At 50.0% G+C, this 14855-nt stretch overlaps 1 protein-coding gene across 1 annotated transcript in view; it reads right to left on the bottom strand.

Moving 5' to 3' along the window:
* Positions 1 to 758: 758 nt before the first annotated feature.
* Positions 759 to 14855, bottom strand: part of sorl1 (sortilin-related receptor, L(DLR class) A repeats containing) — a 54183-nt gene continuing 40086 nt past the window's right edge. Inside the window, 24 exon segments of the mRNA XM_048982607.1 lie at positions 759 to 2135; positions 3302 to 3514; positions 3660 to 3852; positions 4000 to 4106; positions 4197 to 4371; positions 4847 to 5011; positions 5429 to 5548; positions 5803 to 5987; positions 6084 to 6174; positions 7182 to 7264; positions 7716 to 7782; positions 8019 to 8123; positions 8284 to 8396; positions 8711 to 8880; positions 9186 to 9312; positions 9631 to 9759; positions 10331 to 10504; positions 11798 to 11950; positions 12528 to 12662; positions 12913 to 13044; positions 13777 to 13908; positions 14027 to 14137; positions 14252 to 14377; positions 14617 to 14736. Coding sequence (XP_048838564.1) covers positions 2068 to 2135; positions 3302 to 3514; positions 3660 to 3852; positions 4000 to 4106; positions 4197 to 4371; positions 4847 to 5011; positions 5429 to 5548; positions 5803 to 5987; positions 6084 to 6174; positions 7182 to 7264; positions 7716 to 7782; positions 8019 to 8123; positions 8284 to 8396; positions 8711 to 8880; positions 9186 to 9312; positions 9631 to 9759; positions 10331 to 10504; positions 11798 to 11950; positions 12528 to 12662; positions 12913 to 13044; positions 13777 to 13908; positions 14027 to 14137; positions 14252 to 14377; positions 14617 to 14736 — 3194 coding nt within the window. The 3' untranslated portion in view covers positions 759 to 2067.

The raw sequence follows: 14855 nt of genomic DNA on the forward strand, positions 1-14855 counted from the left end.
TTACCATCGCTATGGTTACAGCCCCCGTCAAGGCAAAAGAAAAAGCCACTATGCTGAGTGCGGCACAGGGTTCAGTACCTGCTATACTGTGCGAATGGGGGGGGCACATACATATCACTGGGGTAGTTTGGGGTTTCAAGGCCTTGGTTTTCAACCAAGCAAAGTGAAAATGAAGGGGAAAGGTAAAAGGTTAAGGGAATCAAACCCCCCCCCCTCCCCGAGGTAAACCCCACTCCTCACTTGAGCTGGAGAGGTATGTTGCTGGGGTGGGTATATGGCTCAAAGTGGCGGTCATGCAGACTGGGCATGTGCATGTGTGTGTGTGTGTGTACGCGTGTGTGTGTGTGTGTGTGTACGCGTGTGTGTGTGTGTGTACGCGTGCGTGTGTGTGTGTGTGTGTACGCGTGCGTGTGTGTGTGTACGCGTGCGTGTGTGTGTACGCGTGTGTGTGTGTGTGTGTGTGTGTACGCGTGCGTGTGTGTGTGTGTGTACGCGTGTGTGTGTGTGTGTGTGTACGCGTGTGTGTGTGTGTGTACGCGTGTGTGTGTGTGTGTACGCGTGTGTGTGTGTGTGTACGCGTGTGTGTGTGTGTGTGTGTACGCGTGTGTGTGTGTGTGTACGCGTGTGTGTGTGTGTGTGTGTACGCGTGTGTGTGTGTGTGTGTACGCGTGTGTGTGTGTGTGTACGCGTGTGTGTGTGTGTGTGTGTACGCGTGTGTGTGTGTGTGTACGCGTGTGTGTGTGTGTGTACGCGTGTGTGTGTGTGTGTACGCGTGCGTGTGTACGCGTGCGTGTGTGTGTACGCGTGTGTGTGTGTGTGTGTACGCGTGCGTGTGTGTGTGTGTGTGTACGCGTGCGTGTGTGTGTTCCTGATAGTGATGCAAAGTGACAGATTAATTATCTCAAAGAACACTCATTTATAAAATACATTCATGAAAAAAATCAATAAAACAAAGTAAAAAAAAATAAAATAAAATCCCACTTCCAGTTAAAATGGCTCTTCAGCATCGATATCGACACGTCCGTCTCCCCGGAAGGCGGGGAGCAAACGTCCAGAGGAACGGCCTCTTCTGATTAGCTTCCCTGCTTCCCTTTTTATCCAGAAGTTTGGCACATGTCAGCATCCCCCCCCCCCCCCCCCCCCCGCCCGATCCCACGCTGGCCAGTGTGTGCCGAACGCCGCCTGCCTACAGCTGCCATCAGTACCAGAACAGGCCCGAGAATCCATACCCCCCCCCCATCCCAGCTCAGATTCTTAGGGCCAGTCCGGGAGATTCATGGCTAAATCTCATCATCCTACTGCGTCTGCGTTTCTTCTTTTGATGAAACAGGACATTCATAGAAGCTGCCTGAACACGTCACCGTGAGCGACACTCGACAGCCTCATCACCGCGTCCCGTGCAGTACGCCAGTTATCGGCATCCGAAAACGACTCGTTATGCGAAAAGATACGTAGATCTCGGAATAAGTACCTGTGCCGGGTGACAGCGGCTATTATTTTTGGCCGATTGGCGCAATATGCTAATTTACGGTGGTGGGTGCGTGTTTGCGGACAGGCAGGTGGGTGTAGCTGTGCAGTCCAACCGATACTCTCTCTTGCAGGCCCAGCTTCTGTGGTTAATTCATCTAACAAATGCTTCACAGTTTGATCCACTTCTGCCTACATATTCTTCTTATACATATATATGTATATTATGCATATGCATATATATATATACACACACATATATATACACACACATATATATATATATATACACACACACACACACACACACACATATGGATATACATACTAAAAAAATAAGTTATTGCGCATCCAAAAAAGTGCATCGAATATTTAAAAATATCTTTCTCATCTTTTTGCTTTCTCTCGCAATCTCCTAAACCCTTGCAGCTGTACCCCACTGGCACAAATTCTAGAAGGAGGGGTAGAGAGGAAAAGAGCGGGAGTGAGGGGCAGGAGGGAGTAATGGCTGAAGGTGGGAGGAAGAAAGCCTGTCTGGGGGTGGGGGGTTCAGTGTAGGCGGGTGGTTGTTAAGGAACTCCCTCCCTATAGCATCCTCCGTTATGCTATCACCATGGGAACATCGTCTGAGAAACCGCTGATCATAGGCGCGTCCTCGTCCTCGTCACCTGTTAGAGAGAGACGGAGAGAGAGAGAGAAGCAGGGGTCACGCCAGGGATAATATCGTTAACAAATCGAAAGCTATAAGAAAATGTTTCCGGAAGCTGAAATAAAATAAGATAGGGAAATAAAATAAATTACGACTAAATGAAAACTATAAATACTGCTTTCAAAACTAAATGAAATAAGAACAAACCTCAACGACTATTTAGCTGAAGCAATGACTTATCTTTAATTACCATTAATAACACCATAAACGTGTGTTTTTTTCTTTTGGACATTGTCTAACAATGCGTAACTGTTGTTGGGTTCTCAGACACATAAAATAGCTTGATAACTTTCAGCCTATCCCTAGAAATAAAATTACTAAAACCTAAACAAAATATGTTTCAGTTTCATTTTTATATATCTCTAAAATAACACTAAAAACTAGCTAAAACCAAACTGGACTTCAAATAAAAATTGAAAATGTAAAAATCAAACCAAAAAATAAATAAATAAATAAAGCTATAACATTGATTCCTAGGAGTGCAATGTTAAACCTGTTAACGTTGCTTTCCATTTTATTACTTAAAAAACTTTTAAGCAAGGACCGTCTGCCCATGGTCTTCAATGACATTCAAGATGTCCAATGTTTATATAAAATATATAAAAATAAAATATAAAATATTCCATTGTTCAAATAAAGTGCAGAATGAGGCATAACACCTTCTTCATCTGAACAATTGCCATTGTTATATGGCTCTTGTGGCGCGATGCCTACACACCATAATGATTCTGTCTAGCACACTTCTCCTGTTATTTTACAGGGTATCAGTTATTTTACAGGGTAGCAGTTATCATTTTACAGGGTAGCAGTTATTTTACAGGGTAGCAGTTATCATTTTACAGGGTAGCAGTTATTTTACAGGGTAGCAGTTATTTTACATGGAAGGGTGAAAAACTATTTCACACTAATATGGTTAAACTTTGCAATCAATCGGTGGTTCTCATGCATGCCAAACTATGGGGGGGGGGGGGGGCGATCCGTACGCATCACTACAGACTGTTACGCCACTGCTGGCTCCCATGATGCACTGCTAGAGCTGTACTGATTGAGGGGTTAAGCTCCAGCTAAGCAGGTGTGAGGATCAGCTGGGAAGCTGTGGGGGGGCGGGGGGTAAAAGGGGCTCACCCAGCTCGTCCCCGGAGGAGAAGATGGCGGAGCCCAGGCGCGAGTTGTAGTGGCTGTTGGTGAAGGCAGTGAAGCTGTGCTGGAGCCGCCGATGTCGCATGTACAACGCCACAGTGCCGCCGGCCAACGCCAGCAGCAGCAGGAAGAGGATGGGCACCACCACGGCCGCAGTGTCACCCGAGCTGCCCTTCTGGGACGGGACGCTGTTTGGTTCTGCGGGCAGCCGTGACGGACACAGGATCAGCGTTCGTGCTATGGCTTTGTCACGAACGGTCAAAGCGTCAGACAAAAAGCGAAATCGGCAGTAGGGGGCGGCGTTGCTTAGGGAACACGGCAGCGCAGCCGCGGGCGCCCGCACCTGCGCTCAGGATGTCGTACAGCAGCAGCGCCGGCTCCCCGCACAGCTGCCCGTTCACCAGACAGCGCGCCTGAACGGAGAAGGTGTAGTTGTGGCCCGGGAGCAGACTGCCGATGCGGAAGAAGGTTTCCGTGGTGTTGCCCAGGCAGGTGGAGGAGTTGGTGACGCTGTCGTAGACGTGCAGCTCGTAGCCCTGAGAATCACAGTGGCGTCATCTCAGCGCTACTAATTACGTTGCAACAGTGCAGCGCTGTTGGGGGGGGCAAGAAGCAGCGGCCCATAGGTAATTCAGTGCCCCTGTGGCCTTGCCCCCATATACACCCCTCCAGGGGGGCCTCACCCTGCTCTCGTTGAAGCTCTTCTCTTTCAGTGCCAGGCTCTTCCACAGAAGAAAGACGTGATCATTCTCAACTAAGATCTTCAGGGCCTCTGGGGCAGGCAGGGGCACTGGCCATGCAGGGGGGAGACATGAAAACGGGGTCAGCTGGACCCGGGGGGGCGGTGCCAGTCATGGGTGTGGCGCGCCGGCATACATACCCGTGCTGAGCGTCAGGCTTGCCTCCTTGCTCATGTTGCTGAGGCGCACGCTGACGCTGTACCGCCCCCCAGGCTCCAGGCGGGTCAGCACGTACTCCACAGTGTTGTTCTGTGTGGTGACCTTGTAGCTAACCTCTGCGCGACGCACCATGTCCTTCACGTGCACCCAGTACGTCTGCATGGGCATGCAGGGATTAAAGAGGAGTCAGACAGGGGTCGAGCTACACAAATGCGAGCAAGTTTAGCTTAAGTAAATCCAGACTTATGCAAAATAACCGTCACACATAAAAAAATTAACCTGTAAGTTATCTTTATTTTTTTTCTTTATTTATTCTTTATTTAATGTGTTCTTCAACTAATGCATTTTTGGCCTATATTTTGTTTTGCTATAAGGTTTCCTGAATGGTAAAAAGCGACTTCTGTAAGGGTTTGTTAAACCGATTACTTATTTACCTCGAAAACTGCCTGTATCTATCATTCACCACTAGGCCATGATGCAATAGCGTTTAACAAATAATAAAATAATAAATATCCGTCTTACTGCACAGCAAAGGGCTCAACAGCATCATCACTAATGTATAATAAGGTTATAAAACTGTATTCTATCTGCGCTAACTGCATTCCTTTGTTGACCTGTAGGGGGTGCTTACCAGAGGAGTGGTAGGCATGTCGTAAGGTGGCTGCCATTTCAGCGTGGCTTGGGTGCGATCCACACGCACCTTGTGCAGGTTGCGGGGGGGCAGCCTGCTGCTGGGAATCATCCTAACCACAACGTACTCGGAGGGGGGGCCCAGGTAGGGCGAGATGACTCGCACCTGTCTCACACACACGCATGCATGCGGGCGTCAGCAGACTGACACAATGACTACACAGTAAAGACAAGCAGCAAAGAGGATTGCCAGTAGTTGTGTGCTAAGACTGGATTTCAGGGGTGTATACAGGGGCGGAGTCACAGAGGGACCGACCCCAGCTGAATGCTGATTGGTCGCCGGAGTGTATCGTCCCCATCACTCACTGATTCAAATCACATTCATTGGCTAATGATATGGTTGACCTCTCTGTAAGAATTATGACTGCCCCCTTTATGCACCTCACTTAAAAAAAAAATCCTACAATCACCACTGCTGGATTGGTAAGTGAACTGTTGCTAAGAAAGTCGGGAGAGCCCCGAACCTGAGGGTGGGGGCCTATGAAGAATGGGGGAGAAGCCCGAGCAGAGGAGCGGGACTCACCAGGAAGAGGTACTGCTCATCGCTATCCACGCTGACCGTCAGGCTGCTGCTTGTGCTGTTGCGGCTGTGTGGTTGGCGGTACAGTTCCAGGAAGGAGGTAGCGAAGAACACACCGTACAGCTGAGCGCGCGCACACACACACACACACACACACACACACACACACACACACACACACACACACACAGTTAGAGAACGTCCCACTGAAACTCAATATATATATATATATAAAAAAAGTATAGGTTCTTTAATAATAATGATCTTTAGCGTTTATCTTTAGTTCATTCTTAGTGAGCATAAAAACATTTTGTTGACGTGTCAAATGCGATCATTCGCACGTCTGTATCCACACTTAGTGTGCCGATCCCCCCTACCTCAGCATGGGGACCGGTCCAGCTGCAGTCTACGGTGCTCTGGTTGAGGGGGCGGGCCTTAAGGAAGGGGGGGCTTGGCTGACTGCCGTGCGTCTGGAGCCGGGTCAGGGCTGTGGGACTGTCCCCCACACTGGTGTGGGCCCACACTGCCAGCTCGTAGCTGGTGCCAGCGGTCAGGTTTGTCACTGAGGATGAACACACACGAACAGCTCCTCAGTAAATCACCCCCTCTCCGGGTACCCGACATTCCCCTGAGCGAGTGGGGGGGGGGACGCATGTACCTGTCAGCTTACTACCCAAAGCCGTCATGGTCCTGCTCTCCCTCACGTGAGAGTCGAATACCCAGTAGAGAATCAGCATGTACTGCTGGACCTGTAAGCAATGGGGGAGGGGGGGCGAGGGGGCACAAAATCTGGATGAGAGACCCGGCTGAGTCTGTACACGCAGTCACATGAGAGTCAGTCCACGAATCTAGTGGAAAATACTGCCCACACCATCACTCTCAACACCACTCAATAGATGCTCATTTAGTTAAATACTACAAATAAAAGAAAATTAGCTTATGAAACGAACTGTAATTAAATTTTTCAAATCAAAATTACACTGGCAGACAGACAGACAGATACAAAGTGGGGATTCTTTATTTGTTTCTATGGGGAAAACTCTAACCCCAAAATGACGACCCTAACCCCTACGGAGGCCTAACCTAAACAAAATACCTAAACAAAATACCTAAACAAATACAAGCATTTTTGTGTTTTGATTGCAGTCACACATATTTATAAAACTGAGTCTACCCCCCATAAAAAGGTCCCCACAATGTGAAAATAACAAGCTTAATTACAGTGTGGGGACATTTGGTCCCCATAACATAATATATACACATCCCTCCCTCCTCCTCCACAACACACACACACACAAGTTGGTCTATCTAAATGGGGACCGGCCATTCATTTCTATGGGAAGAACCCTAATCCCAATCACGACACCCTTAACCCCCACCCAGCCCTGACCGTAACCCCCACCCAGCCCTGACCGTAACCCCCACCCAGCCCTGACCGTAACCCCCACCCAGCCCTGACCGTAACCCCCACCCAGCCCTGACCGTAACCCCCACCCAGCCCTAACCGTAACCCCCACCCAGCCCTAACCTTAACCACAAGCTACCAACCAAAATACAAGACTTTTGGAACTTTTTTGACTGCATTCACAGATTTTTATAAAATTGAGGCTATCCAAATGGGTATCTATGCAAACACACACACACAGACACACACACACACACACACACACACACACACACACACACACACACACACACACACAGACACCCACACACAGAGCTATAGAGAGAGCACCATCTACCAAGAAACACCAACCTTGTACATGGAACTGAAACCGAAAGTGAGACTGACTGAGTCTTCTGTGATATGCTCCACTTCGACAGACGGCACTTGAAGGGCTGAGACACACAGAGTACAAATTAAATCAAAGGTTATTCATCAACAACACAACAGCAGGTCATACAGCAGTAGACGCAGGCAGTGAGAGCCATTTCCCAGAGTGGGTCCCTATAGCACTGGCTAAAAATGACGGTCCCATTTGCTTATTTGCCCATCAGTAATTTACAGTCATTTCTTTTTGCTGGCCTTGGTGTGATTTTTGGCATATCTGACTGACACACATGTCCTACCAGTAGAGGGAGATGTTTAATCAACTAGAGGCCATCCATAACATAGACACAAGTATGCAAACAAAAAACACAGACAAACGCTTTGACTAAATCCTAGCAACCGAGCAGTGGGCGATTCTACATGCTGACATGTTTGCCTGGAGAGAATCGGCGTTGCAGGATTTGAGCAACTCCTGCCGTAGCGTACAGCCACTTGTATTCAGTTAGCGGAAGTCCTCACCTTCCTGGGGTGTGATGGATTTGACATCGGACCAGTTTCCTACACCACGGCTGGTAACGGCAGCTACCTGAATGAAGCACACCCACAGCCAGACATGTGAACACCTGGGACCCATCCTATGACCCCACAACCCAGGGTTAACTCTGCCAATACCCACTGCACTTCACCCCTAAGCTGTACTAACTCACTAGAAAATTTCTAGCAACTACAACCCATCTAGTGCTACTCTGAATACTTCCTCTGACCAGCCATCTGCTCACACTGACCCTGCAGTGAGATCCCGCCGCTCCGGCAGTAACATACCCGGAAACTGTAGAGGGCACTGGGCCGCAGACCCCCGACCTCAGCATGGGTACTGGTGCTGCGCTGTGAGTTCCACTCCACACTGCCTCCTGCCAAGTACTCCACCTGGTGGTGAGGCAGATGCATGTGCACAGGTACACACACAGACACACACAGACAGACACATTCACAATTCTACTACTAATGGAGTGACTGTGTGCATTGAAAATGGTCCAGAGCTTGATGACCAGATGAGATCTGCCCCCCTACAGGGTGGCCCACTCACGATGTACTCCCGGATGAGTCCGTGAGTCGGATCCGGAGGCTGCCAGGAGCACAGCACCGTGCCCTCCTTGCTGAGGTCACAGGAGAGCTGGAGGTCCCGGGGTGGGTCAGGCACTGCAGAAAGCGGGCAGTCGGAACCGAACCAGACACACAAAGCGAGCCATGACTCAAACGGTGAACGCAGCACAGTGGGTTTTTTAGGTTTCCTATCCAGTGTTTCTCAAACTAGTCTGGGGGAAACCCCAGGAAGGTCCACGTTTTTGCTCCGACCAAGCACATCCGAACCAGGTATTGGGTGTTACTGACTGGCTGTGAGCTGGGAGGGAGCAAAAATGTGGACTGTCCGGGGGTTCCTGAGGACTGGGTTGAGAGACAGTGGTGTACAGCATGAATGGGTGAGCAGGTGGGTGGGTGGTGGGGTTACTCACATCCCTCTGGCGTACGCAGCGTCACAAACTCGCTGGTCCGGTGCAGCTTGCTGAGGCACTGCACCTGCACCTTGGCCTGGTAGGTCGTATCTGGCTTCAGCACTGTCAGTGCGTAGCTGCTCTTGTTGCTGTGGGTCTCCACCGTGGTCCAGGTCTGTGCCCCTACCAGTCTGGCGGCGGGGGGAGGGGTGAGAGGAACGTGTCGATGAGCAACCGCACGTGCAAACAAATACGTAGACAGACATATGCACAACAGACTACAGTGCAAGATGACAGTGTCTGAGCCAGAATAAAAGGGGAAAAATCAATATGCACTCTTACTCACTCAGACAGTTACTCAGTAAATATCACAGATCTTCTCAGATTCTGTCACCTCTATGATACCTGACTCTCACTCAGGTTAAAGCAGCATCTGTACAGAAAGGATTCTGCCCACGGACATGGGCCAGCCAATCAGCATCCAGCAGCACTGTACCTATAGTAGACCAGATAGTAGCATGAGGAGGGTGGCATGCTTTTGGGCCGGGACCAGGTGAGTGTGACAGCACCGGAGAAGTCAGAGCTCCACTGTAGGTTCTGGACCTTGTAGATCCGTGTGTCAGCTGCGGGGGAGGGGGGACGGAAATTAAGACATTAAGTTTGAGTGGCAGAGTCCCTTAAATGTCCTTCCTTGTTCCTTATTTAATAATTACAGTATTCATCTGCTACATCAGAGCTTTCAGACGGGAGTCATTGACAGATAGGGGAGGGGGCACTCTGGGGTCCAATCAGCTTTCAGTGGCCCTGTGACCCTTTGTCAACAAAGTGGCTTTCTGGGACTTGTAGTACATTAGACACTGCATTCTAAATGTAAGGGGCCAATAAGTGCTTCATTTGCCTGCCCAACTTAAGTGTAGACATGAATGCAGCACGCCACTCACATGAGCAATTGTCCTCGTCACTGTGGTCAGAGCAGTCGACGAAGCCGTCACACTTCTCGCTTTCCGTCACGCAGGCCTCGCCATCGGCACACAGCGTGCCGTTCACGCAAGTCAGAGGGCCCTGGGTGGCTGGGTACGAGAGAGGCAAGCAGAGGCTGACCATCCTACCACACCTGAAAACACTGATTCCCCAGATGGTCCCACCTGCCATTTAATCCCTACTCCGCCCACAGCGCCCGGCCTCTGCAATCTGTAGGCCCCTACACACTCTCCCCAAGCAGTGGCACTTCCCTTTACAGTCACTAGGTGGCACTGCTTTAATTTCGGTGCCATTTGTGTCAAAACAGAAGCAGATCCAGACATTCCCCCCTATAAAGTTCAAAGTTCCCGTATAGTTTGTGAATGAGTGTGATGAGTTTCTGCGGCTACCCTTCTCTTTGCTACCACTATGCGGCACTGCTTCAATTCCGGGGTGATTTATCTCAATAATTTGATCAGTTCCAGGTCTTCCCCCATATAAGGTTTGAAAGAGACCCACCATATACTTTTTGAGTTATTACCCTCAATGTCTGTGGTCGACCAGTCCCTAAACTACATGTATTAACCATCTGGGCAAACAAAGACCATATTTAGTATATATACCATAGGAATATATATCACCCCAGAGACCCGCAAACACACAATTCGGGCCTGCACTTACGACAGGAGATCTCGTCAGAGCCGTCCTGGCAGTGCCGCCGCCCATCACAGCGCTGCCAGTCTGGGATGCAGGTGGGGGGGCGGAGGCACGGGAACTGGCCCTTTCCGCAGCGGCCGGTGGGACGGGGCCGCACGGGCGGCTGGGTGGGCACGGGGGGCGTGGTGGTGTTCGAGTCTGCGGGGGCACACAGAACGGAACGGGTGATGCAACACAACAGCTGCTGGAGAGACACAGGAACAGAGATGGCTTTGAAGGCCGGGACATTATTGTCCACTGTCACAAGGGCTTGGGTGCACACAATGGGCACCAGAACCCAACCAAAGGCAGAATGGAAGCCATTCATTGGCTGGCAGCACATCATTAGCCCTTATATGGGAGCTATTCTACAATCTGACCAATCAAATATTGTGATTACGATAATCACTTACGCATATAAAGTAAAATATACAGTACAGGCCGTCCTCAAGATAACCAAAACCCGTTCCCCAAGTCTGTTGAATGTGTAGGTAAATTAGAACAATAGTAAAACGATACAGTAAAATTAACTTCATTGGGTACTGTACCTCGAGCTGATAAACCGCTAATGTCGCACGAAGTAGTGTGTGCCTTCGTTCTTATAAGCTATTGTATTTCACTCAGATTTTCATATAACAGGCTTTGTGGTAGTCCGTCCGTAAGCACGAGTTGGTCCATAATGTTCTTAACCCAGGGGCTGCTGGTAAGGTGCGAAAGTCTTGGGCAGTCAAAGAAACATCTCATGAAGGAGAAAAACTACAACAGATATGTGTCCAAGTCCGACAGACTGACCATTTTCGAAAGAAAAAAAGTCGTCCCAGTTAGTATTTGCCGTAACCATCCAATAAACCCAAGTATTGGGTTTGACTCAACTACCAGCGTACCATGTCTGGCTAATCAGCACCTCACCGAGTTATATGACTTACAAATTTATTAAATGAGCTGGTGGTGAAATTTAATAAATACATGGAATTGCTGAGGTGCCCCTGAGGAACAGTTTGAGAACTGAAGCGGTGCTCATCTAGACGTCCAACAAGATATCAGGGACTTTTTGAAGAACAGAAGAAAATCTTGTTGATTTTTATTATAATGCTGTGAAAGATTTTTATGTTATTTAGATATTTTATGTTATGTTAGTGGAGGCTGCACTTACTGTCAAGATAAAGAGCTTTAAATGTTTTCTTTGACTGCCAAAATACACAGTACTGTATACAAGACTCTAGATTTTCCAACACAAGTCATAGAGCCTTAATTTAAAATCCCAGGATGGGATTTTGATGCTTGTACCAGCAGTTGATAAGTAATCTGAATAGAAATGACCATTTTGTATATGGAAGCATTTTGGGAGACAGACAGCTCTGAGCCAATCAAAAAGGCGCAACAGCTTAAGGAAGAGCTGCAGGTGGCACAGAGGTCTTCAGGCTCGCCGGTGCAGTCGATCCCACCACTCACCTTTGAAGCAGCCGACCTCGTCACTGCCATCTGGACAGTCAGCGAAGCCATCACAAACCCAACTGTTGATGATACAGGTCCCCGAGTCGCAGTGGAAGTGATTTGGGGAACAGGAGAGGGACCCAGGTGTGGTGGGACGGGGGGTGAGTCCTCCTGCGAGGGAGAGACAGGTGGAGAATGTGGAGAAAAAAAAACACCCCAAAACATGACCTTATCCAGTAAAGTCTCCTTGACATCCAACTATATTGACTTGGTACACCAATGGACAGGGGTGATTCCAGGATTTTTTAAGGTGGGGGTCATAAGAGGGACCAACCTAATCAATAGTTATTGATAGGAGTGAGTGACAGGACAGGGGCCAATCAGCTTTCAGCTGGGGCCAGTGACTCCTGTGGCCCCGCTCCCATATATGCCAACCTGCACACCGGGGGCAATTTGGGGTTCATTATGTTGCTCAAGGACTTTGATGGGGTCAGGAGGAACCTGGGCTTGAACCTGCAAGCCTCCGGTTGCCGACCAATAGCACTACCTCCAGCGCCACCATCTTCCCAATGGGTGAGGTACACTGCAAAGTGGTTAGGGATATAACTGGTGGGGTTAGCGTGCGGTGTAGCTTTCAGCTTTGACCTTTTAAAAAGCTGGAAAATTTAAGCTTATTAAATGAGGGTCTGAGAACATTTTAGCAGAAAAAAAGGCAATTTATAAGTCAAAGGTGAAGCCCGTTTCTTACCCATGCAGCCCTCCTCGTCAGACCAGTCGCCACAATCGTTCTCGCCGTCACATTTCCACCAGCTGGGGATGCAGCGACTGTTGCGGCACTCAAACTGGAAGTAGCGGGAGCAGCCAGGAACGTCAGTGGCAGAACCTGAGAAGAATTGGTGACACGCAACATTAAAAAAAAATTAAGAGGAAAAAAAAGAGAGACTGCAGGGGAGAGAAAAAAAAGGCGGACAGAGGGAGCAGTCTGGAGAGGTAAAGACCAAAGACAAGGACGTAGCAGTCAGCTAGGGCACAGACAGTAGTGGTGCATTTTGGGAATGAAAGATGAGGCAAGAGTACGTGAGAGAGGAAGAGAAGCAGGAAAGGCCGAGGAGGTGGAGGGAGAGAGGCCTCACCGCAGTTGGCCTCGTCGGAGTAGTCTTCGCAGTCGTCCATGCCGTCGCATTTCCACTCGAGGCTGACGCATGCCCCGTTGGCACACTGGAAGCTGTAGGCATCACAGGTCCGCTCGAACTCGGGCCGCGTGGCTGCAGGGTGAGCAGAGAGATCCAGAAGCGTTCAGTACGTGACGTTGGGTGACAGATCAGTGCGACAAACCCGGGTACACGGGAGAAGACAGCCGCGTAAAAATGACACCGAGAGCTGCGCTACACCTCGGCGAAAGACACCCTACCCGCAACCAAGACACGGCTGACATCGGGAAATTCAAGACACAACGCCACTAAGCAAAGCCACGCACGAACAGATCAAATCAAACAATGCCATCTCTCATGTCGCTTGACACTTGGAAGTGCGTGCGAGGGAAAAACTAGCGTGAAAGTTCGCAACAGCAGTGACAAAGTAGCGTAAATAAAAACAGTGGCACAAATAGATGCATGCAAAAAAATGGCGATGTGCTTGCTTTGTTAAAAGCTGTTGTGTAGCTCCATTACTGCTTACATTTATACCTGGACATTTACTGACCTCTTGGCACTACACAAAGTTTGCACTGTGCTATCGCTAAGCGTTCGCTAAACGCATCAGATGTAATGATGATTGGTGTGCAAATTAGAATAAATAACCGCAATAAAGGCAATGAACAGCCATAGGAATGTGAGTATGGGTGGACCATACATACACACACGATCGCAGATTCAAATTGCTGAAACCGGTCTGGGACGTCGGCCGACAGGCGAGGCCCTTGGTGTCTGTGTGTGTCAATAAGCCTCGCCGCCAACCTGCCCCCCCACCCCTACCCCCACCCCCCACGGATGACTCACAGCAGCCGGCGTAGGTGGCATCCTCATCCGAGCCATCGGCACAGTGCCGGACGCCATCACACACGAGAGACTGGAACAGGCACTGGGCACGGTTCCTGCACACAAACTCCATGTAGCGCGTGCAGAGCGGGTCTGTGGGAACGGAGGGGGGGGTGGGTGAGCATTCCTACATAAGGACACCTTAGGTCTCCCCAGGCCAGGACACAGAACACAGCATCTTATGGCAGTCTAAGCATGAGAGGTGACCAACCGCAACGTTGCTCATCAGCGCCCCCTGGGCAGTCCTCCACGCCATTGCAGTGGGAGCTGGAGGGCAGGCAGGTACCATTGGGGCACAGGAAGCCATTGCAGTGAGTGCCCCCTATGGAGAAAGAGAAGGACTTTTAAAGATGGCCGTGACTTGTCTCAGTGAGGGGGTTGTGATGAGGGTGGGGGCTGACGGGAATTGGCGGGGGGGGGGGGGGGGGGGGCTGACCGCAGCGTGAGGGCTCCTCATCAGAGCCATCCTGGCAGTCGTCGTCCCCATCACACACCCAGCGCTGGGGGATACAGTGGCCTGTGTGGCACTGGAAACTGCTGGATTCACAGGTGTGGTGGCCCACTGGAGGGGGGGGGGAAAATCACAGTTAGACACCTGCACTGGACTGCTCACACTGAAACCAATGGACATACAGAACCACAGGTACGACTGCATTCTAGCTACTAGGAACTGACTTTTACCGAGAAGCGACACTGGCTCTTCACTTGACTATAATTAAAGGAAGTAAATATGGAGGCTGAAGGCTTCTTGGGGCTGTAGTATTCGGACTGGCCCTCCCGGACTGGCCCTCCCGCCCTGACCTGTGCAGTTGGTCTCATCTGACCAGTCTCGGCAGTCGTTGTCCCCGTCACAGCGCCACGCCTCACGGATGCAAACTCCCCGGGCACACGTGAACTCCCCCACACGGCACTGGTGAGACTCTGTGAGCACAGACAGGAACACAGTCAAGCCCACAGGCCCAGTCTGGTCAGTCTGGTCATCCAATCAGACAAAGTTCGGTCAGCTCACCATCCAATCAGACCTAGTCACACAAAGCCCG

Source organism: Brienomyrus brachyistius, chromosome 18, assembly GCF_023856365.1.
Source record: "Brienomyrus brachyistius isolate T26 chromosome 18, BBRACH_0.4, whole genome shotgun sequence".
In the NCBI taxonomy this organism is placed as follows: Eukaryota; Metazoa; Chordata; class Actinopteri; order Osteoglossiformes; family Mormyridae; genus Brienomyrus; species Brienomyrus brachyistius.